This window comes from Ostrea edulis, chromosome 9, assembly GCF_947568905.1.
Source record: "Ostrea edulis chromosome 9, xbOstEdul1.1, whole genome shotgun sequence".
Taxonomy (NCBI): Eukaryota; Metazoa; Mollusca; class Bivalvia; order Ostreida; family Ostreidae; genus Ostrea; species Ostrea edulis.
This window is the reverse complement of record NC_079172.1, coordinates 14,579,236-14,595,215: the sequence shown is the minus strand read 5'-3', so window position 1 is coordinate 14,595,215 and position 15,980 is coordinate 14,579,236. Positions and strand designations below refer to the sequence as shown.

The 15,980-nt window shown below is 36.4% G+C and overlaps 1 protein-coding gene across 1 annotated transcript; it reads left to right on the top strand.

Annotated features, from left to right (window-relative positions):
- Positions 1–15,816, top strand: LOC125658408 (chaoptin-like). Its single transcript, XM_048889655.2, has 2 exons — positions 1–626; positions 13,798–15,816. The coding sequence occupies exon 2, from the start codon at positions 13,801–13,803 to the stop codon at positions 15,559–15,561; it is 1,761 nt and encodes a 586-aa protein (XP_048745612.2). The 5' UTR covers positions 1–626; positions 13,798–13,800; the 3' UTR covers positions 15,562–15,816.
- The last annotated feature ends 164 nt before the right edge of the window (positions 15,817–15,980 follow it).

The window sequence follows — 15,980 nt, the reverse complement described above, 5'->3', positions numbered from 1 at the left end:
CTAAAAAGCTTCTAATGAAATCGTAAAAATTGCAACATGGTACTAATGGGATGGAAACAATCTCATTTCCATGGAATATTGGAGGGTCACTTAATGGCGATGGTCACTGGCTTTAAATGATCTGTCGCAGAAAAGTGATGCGGGATAGAAATGTTCACCCGTTACTTCGGAGGCAGCAAGGACCCTAATTGTTTGTCCACAATAACGGTATCCGACATTGATTGCTTGCCGGCTGCCCGCCACTGATAAAGGGACGCAGGCGGGAAAATAATTCACTTCTCAAAATTATCATACTATGTAATGCCGTGTTCCATGATTGCCAAGGATATGTAACCACTACCATACATAACTCGATATGATTAATATAAAATGACAGTGAATAGACTGATACATTGCAAAAATTAAGCGCTTATTGCCCAAAGCCGTACCAGTTTCAGGGATCATTGTCAATCGATGCCTGTCAATTTGCTGGTTTATTTGATTTTAACACTTTTTGAATGTCGTGGAAATTGTTGTTTGCGCACGCGTTGAGCCAATCTGATTCATAAGGAGCTGTTTTGGACGTTTCAAAAAATTTGGACCGCTTGGCTTTTTCTAGGTGTGAAAGTAGAGCAGGACGATACCGCGTAAGTAAACGATCTCATTTTTAAAAGTAGTATAACTATTTCAGGGGTTTTTTTTATGCACGTGTAATTGGATCTAGACAATTTTGTTCATCAAATTTTGGAAACATAATATATTCATGGAATATTTCCCCGTTCTTATTTGGAAATCAGGCAGGTCTGTCATATGATCCTGTTTGGTAATTACATTTTGAATAATCGTAGTAGGGGTTTACAGTACTAGCATTTCACGTTTGCCAAATATTATTATTAACAGTAGGTAAAGAATATGTGTATAAAATCATGGCGAACATGATGATTGCAGAGATCCAATGTTTCAGACAAAACAAACAATTTAATTGTACATGCTATTGATAGTTATTCCTTGTCACGGTACATGTACATCCAAATACTATGCTCAAGAAACAATAACAATGCAGAAAATGAAACATTTTACTTGCCATCCAAACTATCAGGCAAGTGTTACTGTAGATGAAATATGATTTTATTTCAAGTATCATAAAACCACTCATACTATCAAGCAGGTGGGATTTTAAATCCTAGACCCAAGTGAAAAGCCACCTAAAATATCAGGAAAGCTGGATCCTAGCTTTAGTGTCTTGCAAAATACCGGACAGATACCGGACTTAATCAAAATTTGCATATCTTGATATGGTAATCAGTGAAAGCGTGTTACTGACAATTACTGGGTTTTTTATTTTTGTGATATCGGTGTCTGGGCTTTCAAATACTTGCAATCAACAGCATAAAATGGTGTGATACTATTCCGTGAATGACACACTTAAAAAAAAACATTTTCTGTTTGAAATGCAACACCACACCGTACATAGACATGAAAGAGCAACCTGTCTGAAACAGACACTGATCCTAAAATTACCTTGATGCAAAGTATAATATATATTTCACATTTCTAATGAAATGTCATGCTTTCCGATGGTTTAAAATTTCCCATTCATGCAGTAGATGCTAATTTAACCATGTTCAGTGCAAATGCGCGAATCCAGAAAGTTCCCGATAGGGAATCTATACCAGACTATTCTTAAAACGAGTCTGCAAGTCATATTTTCAACAAGTCACAAATGTCTATTTTTGTAAATATTCAAGGAGGTCTTGACCCTGCCCTTTTGTACCCACACAATAAAAATGAAATTGATAAATTGAAATCCATTTCTAATTCCCGAGTTGTACGTCTACGTAACGTTATTCTGTAGCTAATTCTAGAAACGTTGGTGAATCTACGACATCACGCAATGCTGGAAATATATTTCATATCTTAGACATACCAATTTGCAACTTTTAATAAGGAACAAGTAAATTTCCTTCAGACGCACGTCACGACATACGATCAGTTATATGAATGACATAGAATCACGTCATTTTCATGCTCTGTGGTTTTAGGTGAGGTCTTTTATTGGTTTGTTTTTTCAAACCCTTTGACATATGGGCTAGACAAATGTGGAAAAGATCTTAAAACAACCCTTAGGTCCCTTTACACTAGATCAAAATATTTGATTAAAGTTAGTGAAGACATGACTTAATTGGTATATCGATCTGTGTCCTCAGTCTAGACCTTGTAACGTTTTTAACATATTGTAATAACATATTCAGGAACCTTTTATCATGCGTTACCATACGAGTTTTTTTTCTGTATAACAATTATCGCCTCTTTATACAACAGGTGTACATCACACAATGTTTCTCTCTATCACAGGTGTACATCAGACAATGTTTCTCTCTATCACAGGTGTACATCATTGTTTCTCTCTATCACAGGTGTACATCATTGTTTCTCTCTATTACGGGTGTACAGCATACTGTGTTTCTCTCTATCACAGGTGTACATCATTGTTTCTCTCTATCACGGGTGTACAGCAAACTGTGTTTCTCTCTATCACAGGTGTACATCATTGTTTCTCTCTATCACAGGTGTACATCAGACATATATCTCTCTATCACAGGTGTACATCACACAGTGTTTCTCTCTATCACAGGTGTACATCAGACAGTGTTTCTCTCTATCACAGGTGTACATCACACAATGTTTCTCTCTATCACAGGTGTACATCACACAGTGTTTCTCTCTATCACAGGTGTACATCAGTCAGTGTTTCTCTCTATCACAGGTGTACATCACACAATGTTTCTCTCTATCACAGGTGTACATCACACAGTGTTTCTCTCTATCACAGGTGTACATCACACAGTGTTTCTCTCTATCACAGGTGTACATCACACAATGTTTCTCTCTATCATAGGTGTTCATCAGATAGTGTTTCTCTTTATCACAGGTGTACATCACACAGTGTTTCTCTCTATCACAGGTGTACATCATTGTTTCTCTCTATCACAGGTGTACATCAGACATATATCTCTCTATCACAGGTGTACATCACACAGTGTTTCTCTCTATCATAGGTGTACATCAGACAGTGTTTCTCTCTATCACAGGTGTACATCACACAATGTTTCTCTCTATCACAGGTGTACATCACACAGTGTTTCTCTCTATCACAGGTGTACATCAGTCAGTGTTTCTCTCTATCACAGGTATACATCACACAATGTTTCTCTCTATCACAGGTGTACATCACACAGTGTTTCTCTCTATCACAGGTGTACATCACACAGTGTTTCTCTCTATCACAGTTGTACATCACACAATGTTTCTCTCTATCATAGGTGTACATCAGATAGTGTTTCTCTCTATCACAGGTGTACATCACACAATGTTTCTCTCTATCACAGGTGTACATCACACAGTGTTTCTCTCTATCACAGGTGTACATCACACAGTGTTTCTCTCTATCACAGGTGTACATCACAATGTTTCTCTCTATCATAGGTGTACATCAGTCAGTGTTTCTCTCTATCACAGGTGTACATCACACAATGTTTCTCTCTATCACAGGTGTACATCACACAGTGTTTCTCTCTATCACAGGTGTACATCACACAGTGTTTCTCTCTATCACAGGTGTACATCACACAATGTTTCTCTCTATCACAGGTGTACATCAGTCAGTGTTTCTCTCTATCACAGGTATACATCACACAATGTTTCTCTCTATCACAGGTGTACATCACACAGTGTTTCTCTCTATCACAGGTGTACATCACACAGTGTTTCTCTCTATCACAGTTGTACATCACACAATGTTTCTCTCTATCATAGGTGTACATCAGATAGTGTTTCTCTCTATCACAGGTGTACATCACACAATGTTTCTCTCTATCACAGGTGTACATCACACAGTGTTTCTCTCTATCACAGGTGTACATCACACAGTGTTTCTCTCTATCACAGGTGTACATCACAATGTTTCTCTCTATCATAGGTGTACATCAGTCAGTGTTTCTCTCTATCACAGGTGTACATCACACAATGTTTCTCTCTATCACAGGTGTACATCACACAGTGTTTCTCTCTATCACAGGTGTACATCACACAGTGTTTCTCTCTATCACAGGTGTACATCACACAATGTTTCTCTCTATCACAGGTGTACATCACAGTGTTTCTCTGTATCACAGGTGTACATCACACAGTGTTTCTCTCTATCACAGATGTACATTACACAGTGTTTCTCTCTATCACAGGTGTACATCACACAATGTTTCTCTCTATCACAGGTGTACATCAGTCATATATCTCTCTATCACAGGTGTACATCAGACAGTGTTTCTCTCTATCACAGGTGTACATCATTAATTCTCTCTATCACAGGTGTACATCACACAGTGTTTCTCTCTATCACAGGTGTACATCACACGGTGTTTCTCTCTATCACAGGTGTACATCACACAGTGTTTCTCTCTATCACAGGTGTACATCACACAATGTTTCTCTCTATCATAGGTGTACATCAGACAATGTTTCTCTCTATCACAGGTGTACATCACACAATGCTTCTCTCTATCACAGGTGTACATCAGACAATGTTTCTCTCTATCACAGGTGTACATCATTGTTTCTCTCTATCACAGGTGTACATTACACAGTGTTTCTCTCTATTACAGGTGTACATCACACAGTGTTTCTTTCTATCACAGGTGTACATCAGACAATGTTTCTCTCTATCACAGGTGTACATCACAGTATTTCTCTCTATCACAGGTGTACATCACACAATGTTTCTCTCTATCACAGGTGTACATCACACAGTGTTTCTCTCTATCACAGGTGTGCATCAGTCAGTGTTTCTCTCTATCACAGGTGCACATCACACAATGTTTCTCTCTATCACAGGTGTACATCACACAGTGTTTCTCTCTATCACAGGTGTACATCACACAGTGTTTCTCTCTATCACAGATGTACATCACACAATGTTTCTCTCTATCACAGGTGTACATCACACAATGTTTCTCTCTATCACAGGTGTACATCAGTCATATATCTCTCTATCACAGGTGTACATCAGACAGTGTTTCTCTCTATCACAGGTGTACCTCACACAGTGTTTCTCTCTATCACAGGTGTACCTCACACAGTGTTTCTCTCTATCACAGGTGTACATCACACAATGTTTCTCTCTATCACAGGTGTACATCACACAATGTTTCTCTCTATCACAGATGTACATCAGACATATATCTCTCTATCACAGGTGTACCTCAGACAGTGTTTCTCTCTATCACAGGTGTACCTCACACAGTGTTTCTCTCTATCACAGGTGTACCTCACACAGTGTTTCTCTCTATCACAGGTGTACATCACACAGTGTTTCTCTCTATCACAGGTGTACATCATTAATTCTCTCTATCACAGGTGTACATCACACAGTGTTTCTCTCTATCACAGGTGTACATCAGTCAGTGTTTCTCTCTATCACAGGTGTACATCACACAATGTTTCTCTCTATCACAGGTGTACATCACACAATGTTTCTCTCTATCACAGGTATACATCAGACAGTGTTTCTCTCTATCACAGGTGTACATCATTAATTCTCTCTATCACAGGTGTACATCACACAGTGTTTCTCTCTATCACAGGTGTACATCACACAGTGTATCCCTCTATCACAGGTATACATCAGACAATGTTTCTCTTTATCACAGGTGTACATTACACAGTGTTTCTCTCTATCACAGGTGTACATCACACAATGTTTCTCTCTATCACAGGTGTACATCACACAATGTTTCTCTCTATCACAGGTGTACATCTGACAGTGTTTCTTTAGACTACTAGTGCATATCAAAATGTTTTTGCTTCCTTTGTACATATGTCTACATTGTGCAATTTTTTCTGTATGGGTATATTGTCAAGTGCACAGCTGGTTCACACTGATTTTGACTACGGATTACTTGGTCTAACTTACCAGGATATATGGTCCACGGCGAGGGTGATATGTCATCAGAGGTTGCTAACATCTCTTGGTCTCCTCATCCCACCTCTGGTATGTCTAGGGTTGTGATTTCATTACTCTCAATTCTGTATTTTTACAGGCTTTTGGAGATTTATCAATGTTTGTTATCCTGACCTTTATCATGGAAACATCCATTCAGATCAAATATGTACACCAAAAGCATTTTAACCAGATGATTGCATAGTCCTTTTAACCACATATAGGTTATGTGTAAAGGTGAAGATAATGAACAGTGATCAATCTCATAACTCCTATAAAGCAATGCAAAATTAAGAATAGGGCAAACACGGATCCCTGGATATACCAGAGGTGGGGTCAGGTGCCTAGGAGGAGTAAGCATCCCCTGTCGACCGGTCACACCCGCCGTAAGCCCTATATCTCGATCTGGTAAACGGGGTAATTCGTAGTCAAAATCAGTGTCTAAAGAACGGTCTCAATTGGTGTGAAACACATCACACAGCATTTTACCCAATGACAGGTTGTATTGGTAAATTAGATCATTATAACGACTATAGAATGCGCGAAATGCTGACTTTAAACGATACTATTAAAACCCTGTAACATCAATTTATTTGTCAATTTTTCAATGGAACATGTGGATCGTAGAGAATTGTGTGTTGTTTTACACTGTCTCAATCTGTTAACGTTATCTGGTTTTCATCATTTGAAGGACGTCTTTGTAAACTGATCTGTAATTAGTTATTTGCAAACAAATAGAACAGTTTCTTCTGTCATACTTAACCAATAAGAAATCTGAGATCAGATGTTACGATAACATATTTGGGTCTGAACTTTCCAGTACTTGTCTTCTCTCGACGTCTATGGATTATTTCTGTATTAATCGTTTACACTAATAGTATTTTACTGCTAACAGAGCTGTAATGGTACCCTATGGAATGTTATCGCTCGTATTTAGTTAAACGAGGAAAACAAAATATCGATAGCTGATTGTCATAAATTTGGCGGGAAATTTTCTGTTGCGAACAGGGGCATCACCATGTATTCTACATGATGCCTCGGAACAGAGCTAAAATTGAGACGTCAATTTAATAATGCACTTTTTAGCATTGTTATGGCTTGTTTGACCGAAGAGTTTTACAGAAGTTGTCATTTTTCATCAATCACGCATGTCAAGATTAAACCTCTGAAGTCGATAGAAGAAACCCATACGCAGTTTTAGTGATCGCGGGATACATTAAGTATCCACCAGCCGTGTAACCATTGATCTGAGTGGCGGACACAAATGGACTTTGTGACAACTGTTAAAATAGTCATTTTCTTCCTGACTCCAGGGAGAAAACATTGTCTGGTTTTCCTAGAAATGGCGACATTTTCTTGAGATAACCAGGATATATATGCATATTGATATTGCATATTAAGATGAAAATGGATACCATTTTTAATAAAACAAAACAAAAACATGTCAATGAAATGATGTCCCTTGACCTAGAGCACGAATTGGATGAGTGTTAAGGTCATTCGTCTAAGTTCGTGGCCATTAACTGGTTACCTGTTGATGTCTCTCAGAAGTAAGCTAATTAATAGAATAAGATATATATCAGAAACCTTAAATATACTCGAGAGTTACATACTCACCGATGAGTCTGATTTGAATTCATAAAACACGAAACATGATAAAAGGCAATTATATAATCTTTCACCATGACCGCCATCGCTTTTAAGAATGGTAATATTCATATTCCACAATGCGAGTAGTTCGTTTATATGCTTTTATTAAAACATCAACACTCGAATGAGACAAATATTTATTCAACATAAATGCAATTCAGGAATTACGTTTTTATTGACATTGATACGGCTGGGAGTAGATCATCGCAGTCGAAGATATTCTGATTAATCAATTTAAAAATCAGATAGTTGGTTTAATACTTGGTGACAACTTCATTGTCTGTACATTTTCTTTGGGATTTTGATAGCAACGGAACATTATGTTTGTATCTTATCACAGTTCCGAACATTATGTTTGTATCTTATCACAGTTCCGAACATTATGTTTGTATCTTATCACAGTTCCGAACATTATGTTTGTATCTTATCACAGTTCCGAACATTATGTTTGTATTTTAACACAGTTCCGAACATTATGTTTGTATCTTGTCACAGTTCCGAACATTATGTTTGTATTTTAACACAGTTCCGAACATTATGTTTGTATCTTAACACAGTTCCGAACACCCTTTACAGTATCAGTATCGACACATCTATGTTGTGTAAATGAATGTTTCGTTTTTATTTCGTGAGCACAAAAAGAACAGTTAAGTTAATTCCGATGCCGTAGGTTGTACTTAATGATAGCGTAACAATTTCCAAGGCATGATTAACTGTGTTTTAAACGTCTGATTAGACAAAATATTACTCGAATTGAATTTGTTTCTTGTGTATCAAATGTGGGCATTCTATGCTAGTTTTTCTGCACGAAGAGAGGCGCATACATGTTTACAATACACGTATGTAGCAAATCCTGAAAATTATAGTAAAGTATAGGTACTTTTAATTACATTATCTCGATATATTGTTATTTCTTGAAAACTAGGATTGTTTAATTTTCATATAGAAGATACAGTACTAGGGTTTGCGCTGTTTGACAGATTTTTTATTCTGTTCACGAGATTTCTCAAATACTTTCATGTATAACGTACATTGTATGAAACTGAGATGATGCAGACTATTGGAAATTTAGACAGAACGTGTAGAAGAAATCAAGCCAGTTTGATTTATAGTAAGAACCATAATTATAAATGACGTCCCCATGATTTTAGTCGCTGAATGGACAATTATACGCAACACAGTCTATTGTATTACGCGATAAGATTACATCCAAAATAAACAGAAAATTATGCAACATTAAATGATGACTGTTGTTTAAATATTTGATCTCCTAGAGAGAGATCCCCTAGACAATCATTAGTTAAATCATGGTATTTTATTTGTGGTAGGAATCAGTGTCGTCATGAAGCAGACTTTTCTAGTACTCCATCACCGTCCCGAGGCTAGCTTGAATCAAATTAATGTTGGTGGAAATTCAACATTGGATGAAAAGATCGCTGTCGATAATGAATCCCAACATCGGTCTGTCACAAGTTGTTTTCCAGAAGCAAATTACTACGGCTTCTAAAATAGGGCAATAAATTCATTATTGCTGATCATGTGCATGTATGTTGACGGATCCCTGGGAGAATGACTAAATTTATCCACGCAAGGCAATGCACTCCGTCAAATTTATATTGATTCATTTGATTACGAAATTTTTTATGAAAGTCGTGGTCTTTTTTTTTTTTTTTCATTCACTGATTTCAAATGAGATTACATACATAGCGTAGTTAGGGGATATTTCTGCATTCATAATCCCAATTTTCAGTCTTCATTAATGACAACTGAAACCCTTAGTGTATTCAGTTTGATTGGTTGTGTAGTTTAAATATCTTGTACATTCATGTAGTTGCATCTCATTTTCAAACGTTATTTACTTACGAATTCTTCAAAAAGAATTATCGTCAGTGTTTTACTGAAAATTCATTGAAGAGTTTTGAAACCTTGACGAAAGTCTTGGAAGGAAATACGGATAAGTTTTAACTAAAAGCGATTTTTTTTTATTAAAATTGATATACATCATATGCTCGCATTTGTCTCAACATCCATTCCTGTTTTTGAAACCTTATCAAGTAATCTGTTGGATGAAAGGTGACGATAACGTACAGTGATCAATCTCATATATGATATTAACAATACTCATAGATCGAGTCTTCCGTGTGATGAAGTCGAAGAAATCTAAGTTGTTGACTACTTGCTGGGTTTGCCAGATATACATGTAAATGTTCCTATTGTGAGAGAAGGAAATCAATTCTACGTTTTCTTCTAAGGCTGAGTCTGGTGCTGTCCAATTCGAAATTCATAACAATGTGTTTTTATGCATGCGCCTTCTGTAGGATTTGATCGCAAAGTTGAAGAGTTTATCCTCTGCAGTCCGTGTATCAGCAAAGTTCCGAATTGGAATAAATAGATCCACGTCACGGGTTACGTGTTCTGTGTTTTTCAATACAAAAGAGTTCTGCAACATGTGGTCTTCTAGTATTATATTTGAGATAATTTGACGTTCATTTTTTTTTTTTTTTTTTTTTTTTTTTTTGCGTGAAATTGCAAAACATCCTATAAAGCGCTGAAGCATGTAAACATACAATAAAACGCAATACATTTGACTGTTTTCCGATTTCGATTTACGATCCTAGCTTTCTTTTCCCTCTAAAACGACTCATCAATATCAGTACCAAAATAAGATTTGATACAATTGAACAAAACTATCAACATACATCGGTCAAATGAGAATTTTTTCTTAGAATTCAGGCAATACGATGGTGTTTCTCAAAGTGATACGTAGTATCCAAACAATGAAACCGGAATCTAACAGGTGATGGTACATGTACATAGCAAAAGAACAGGTCCTGGGCAACATCGTTCCTCTGAAGCAAGTGCATTTCCCCATAGTTTGAACGAAATTGAATCTACACTGTTTCTGAGAAGAGGATTTTCAAATAATTAGGACCTCGCCCATAGGAGGGGGTCCTATAGTGATCAGCCTGTGCGCGGTCCATATATTCATGCGTCCATTGATAGTTCCCCGGGCTTCTTTTTTTTTTAATATTCTTGCAGTTATTTATTTGAAAATTTATATATGAACTTAAATCAATAATTTACAGATCAAGTTTGCGTCTGGGCTATCTTGACCTTTTTTTTTTTAAAAAAGAGTTATGGACCTTGAACTAAGCAAACTTCATATCTTTTGGACTTATTGGAGTTTTTGGCTATGAATTGGGAACTCACCTATGAACTTATATTAATAGGTTACAGATCAAGTTTGAATGTGGGCTTTTTTTTTTTTTTTTTTTACCTTTTCTAAAAGAGTTATGGACCTTGAACTTAACAAATAATGCAATATAGCGGAACCCTTTTGTGATGCGTGACATTGAAATGTCTAGTTTTCCATTCATTTCAGGATCATCTCCCTCATGCATAGCTCTGATCCTTAGACGAATTTGATTCCAGTCTTTGGTACCCTGGTTTTGTTTAGTTCTTACAAGTTAATTGTTATTTCGGATTTCCAATGTTTCGGCTTGAGCATCATTGAGGAGACAATATTTGTCGAAATGCGCATCTGGTGCATCAAGATTGGTACCGTATAAGTTTTACAATACAAGTACTTCAAACCGCTCTTAAGGGCCTACTCTGGGCCAGGGACCATGATGTTAACAAACGTTAACCTACCGATAGGGGTATGCATGTATATAGTAATTTGACATGTAGTGTCCTTGTGGTTCTTGAGAAAATGTTTTACAATACATATCAATGAACATAATACCTTTATGGATACTGTATTCATAATTACCGCCACTGTCTATAAATACCACCTATTATTTTTGGTATTTGCGCTTGCGCAACTTGATAGCATCTCTCACCATTTGCAATTGTGTTTGGAAGATTTTAGAATTGTTTTGATGTTTTCACGGATGCTTGATATCTGATACCATACAACCAACATTATATTATCCCCGGATATTAATTACGACACATTTGAGGAATATCAATCCTCTTGTTTGCTGTAATTTGACCTTTTATTAGTTCGTGCAAATCTACGACGGTTTTACTTGGGCATCTTATATACAGCTATACAGCTATATGTCGTGTGCATCGTTATCCTAAAATTGGAGTTTTGATGTCAGTTGTTGAGGTGCATGGGGGGATGCGGAGCTCGCGGTTCTTTGTTGTGTGGGCAAGGCTCATGCCATGTTTGTGTTTACATATGTTAAATATACTAGTAAACGTTTCGTTAAAAGTAGATTTTTTTTTCAATTTACAAGTTCATTTTGAACATAATTGAATAGTGTCTCATTTTGTTTTAAACATGATGTTTTCTATTAAGCAATCTATATGTAAACAGGAGCATGGCGCGGACCTCGAGTTGTGGGTGCTGTGTCTCACTTGTAACTCAGCAACTGATATTAAAGTTTTGGTTGGTCATTGGAAGTACTTTGTTGGGCGTTGTAAACGTTAGAAATGGAAGGATAAGGTTTGGGAGTTTTCAACTCAAATCGTGTCCATGCCCCTTTAAGGCCAATCTTAAGACATTATCAATGAAATACTCGTAAGCTTCGATGGCCGCCAGGCCCTGGTTTGTTTATCACCATTGTGTGTAGGTCACCTGGTATAGCAATGAAACAATGACTATTTTGTGCATAGGTGATTCTCATGTTATGAGGTTCGGTGCATTTATTGGCAACAGGAGAGCGTCTTTGGAGCTATTTGACATTGTAAACTTTCCACAAATAGATGCCACTATTGATTGTGAGGTCACATGGTCAAAGGTCAAGGGTTAAACTTGACATAATGATATATTGTCTCCTATATTTTATGAATTATTTGCTTGATTGACACAAAACTTGGTACACTGGTACAGCATAAGGAGTAGAGGACCCCTATTGATTTTTATGTCACATGGTCAATCCACCCTTGACATAGGAAGATATTGTCTGCTCAATATTTTGAATTGGTGATACTACTATCAATTCAATGATGTGTGTGTATAACCCTTTTCAATTTTGCACCATGGGGGCATATATGTTTTACAAACATCTCTTGTATTATCCTGTTTTTAAACCATTTTAAATTAGTTTGCACAGGTAATAAGGATCCATACTATATTCAACATTTATAATGTTTTATTGGATTCCTCGAGAGCTTTTCTCCAACAAATAGGTGGTGGATGGGGCATATCAAAGCTGAAGACAACTACAGCCTTGATAGGTGGCGAAAGATACCCCATCTTTGACACTTTTTGTATACACAATTTGCCGAATTATATGCTCTTATAACTTTAGGTTTTTTTCTAGTCATAATATTGTATTTATGATTTTTTTAGATCGTAGTTTTTAGGATTGTGGCATTTTTTATAATGTTTTATTAATCACAATTCCTTAGCATGAATTACAGTATTGTGTTTTTAGTTTGTTATATTTTTAACTGTTTATATGATATTTTGGCATAAACCTTTGTCATTTATTAGTTAAATAAATGACCATTCTAATTCCTCAGACCGTCTGTTGTGTTTAATTGTGTCAAACAGAGCACCACTCTATCAGTTATCCATAAAGAATTTTCCTATATATTTCTATGATAATAAACTTTGAACCCATACTGTAGTTCAGGAGACTGGCCTGATGATTTGACATACCGTGCATGTACATTTTTGCGCTTTATGAGTAGATTTGTTAGAATTTCCCATTACTAGTATATGTCTCAGTAAAACTCTTAAAGCTCTTTGATTGTGGTCCCACACTCTGTTGTCCAAAGATACTTTGTGGCAGGTACGCTTGCAATTGGTTCTTTAGAATAAGTTGAAAACGTAAAAAACATTTACAAACAATTGACAGACGGCGGACTTTTTTATCAGTTATTTGAACTTTCAGCTCGTGTGAGTTAAAACAGCATGATTTGAAAAAAATTTCTTGTTGTTTAAATGTAGCCACAGTCGTTAAAATTGCACATTCTCCGTCACATTGATAAAGTCCTGGTGCGGTGGTATGACCTCCCAGTGATACAATCTTTAATGGGATTTACCAGACAGACATGGCATGAATTCGTGCACCCAATATTTATAGCTTTGGTTACTGTAACGGAGACAAACATACATCTACTGTTTGGAATAAATCAGTCAGAATTTAGGATTAAATATTGGGCTGAAATAAGATATTAATGGTCTCTTTCTATGATTTTATCTTTTTTTCTTCCAGGTAATGGCAGTCTTGGTGCAGTGCATATTTTTAGTTATCATTTCCCTTCTGATTCTCAACCAAAGACTTGTTGTTCATGGTGCAATATGTAGTGCATCGTGTTGCGTAGAAAAGAGAGATCCTTATAATCAAAGTTCAGAAGTCATCGAAGTCAATTGCCAAAGTCAAGGACTTGAAATGTTCCCCAACCTGACTGAGTACGAAGGCTTGCTGATACAACGCTTGGATTTACGGAACAATTCGTTTTCCAAATTTACAGTAACTCGTGATGTCTTTGATGGTGCTAGATTTTATGAACTGGATTTGGACAATAATCAGTTCCTTGATATAGAATATAATGCATTCACTCATTTGAAGGAACTTAAAAAACTGTCCTTAAATAATTGTGGCCTTGAATCTGCAGACCTTGATTTTATACGCAATATCCCAACTTTATCCGTTTTATCTCTCAGATCAAATAGAATAAAGGAACTTGAAGATCAAAGCGTGTTCGCGGGATCGCCGCTGAAAAAACTCGACCTAAGTCACAATTCTGATCTTCGTATCCAAGTGAAGGTTTTAGCACCTACCTTGACCTATTTAGCATTGGACTATTCCGACATTGAAATTTCAAATCTTACGTTTTTATATAACCTGGGTAACTTAAAGACTTTATCATTAGATGGTGCTCATTCAACACAGTACAATAGCATACAAGATGGTGCTTTCGAAAAACTTAAGCTTTCAGCCTTGGAATCACTTTCGCTGTCTAGTTCTGGTTTGAAGGTTATATTCAGAGAAGCATTCGATGGACTTGATAACTTGAAGTATTTGGATCTTTCCAGGAACGAACTGAGTAACTTAATCTTCGAAGTAACGGGAAGGATACCTCGTCTACAAGTGCTCAAGTTATCATACAACACAGATATACAATCTATCATGAAAATTACAAACAGAAACTTGAGTGAGTTACACATGGAAGGGACCGGAGTCAATCTCATTTCTTATGATGCTTTCAGAGTTGTCGGGGACTCCCTTGTCAATCTTAACCTGAGGTCTTGTCAACTTCCGCCGGAAGGGATGTTCCTCGTAGATGCATTTCGGTCACTTAGGTCGTTGAGAAAATTAGACTTATCGTACAATTACCTGAGGGAGATATTCAATGAAACGTTCGATGAATTAAATGAACTTGAAGAACTCGATCTAAGTGGAAACATTTTAACTTTTAGTAAAACTGACTTCAGTGGTCTTGAAGAATCACTAAAATCTTTAAAACTACAAAATATGTCACTACAGGTTTTGCCATTAGCATTACTGTCTACTTTAGAAAATCTACAGGAATTGGACGCCTCATTTAACAATTTCACAAATATTACCAAGAGGTTTTTCGAAGGGATATCTGTGCAAACTTTAAATCTAACAAGTTGCAACATCTCTGAAATCCACGAGGATTCATTCAAGCAATTCAACAGAACTAATGTAATTTTGGATGGAAACAACATTACTGATGTCGAGTTTCTAAGCGTGTTAAATCGCAATACATTTCGAACATTAACCATGCGCGGTAATAATATCAATTGTAGCGTACTAAATCATGAAGTTCACTTAGTGGTTTTCGAAAAATTGGAAGGTTATTGTTCTATTGGGAATCAATCAGAACAGCTAGGTAAATACTTCTCAGAAAAACTGAACATGAGTTGGACCAATTCCGCAGGTAAAAAGGGCTGGAATCAAATTGTGTTTTTAATTATTTCAATCGTGACAATAGGTTTGTCTCAATTATAACAATGCAAAGTTAATGATATGAAGTATTATATACTGCAGCAACCCTAGGTTAAAATGGCATTTTATAGACTCGTTTATATGTGGTATTCTGCTGAATATTATGTAACACCTGTACGTGTATCACTGTTGTGTAATATATGGCTAATTGTTGCGTATGTTCATTTATTTTAATTTTTTAAAGTCTGTATAACATTTATATACATTACGTATGAATGTCTGTCAAAATGCTTTGTTTTGATATATGCTTTAACAGTCTATAGTGTGGTGGGTTGTTTTTTTATCGGTCCCATGTGCAAACAATCATCATGTTGTAAGCTCGAAGGCTACAACAACAGACATGCTATTCAAGGACACGTTTAATGGGTTTCATTATTGCTGATACACATATCTCTCGTGCTTCCGTGCATCTCTACTTTTTC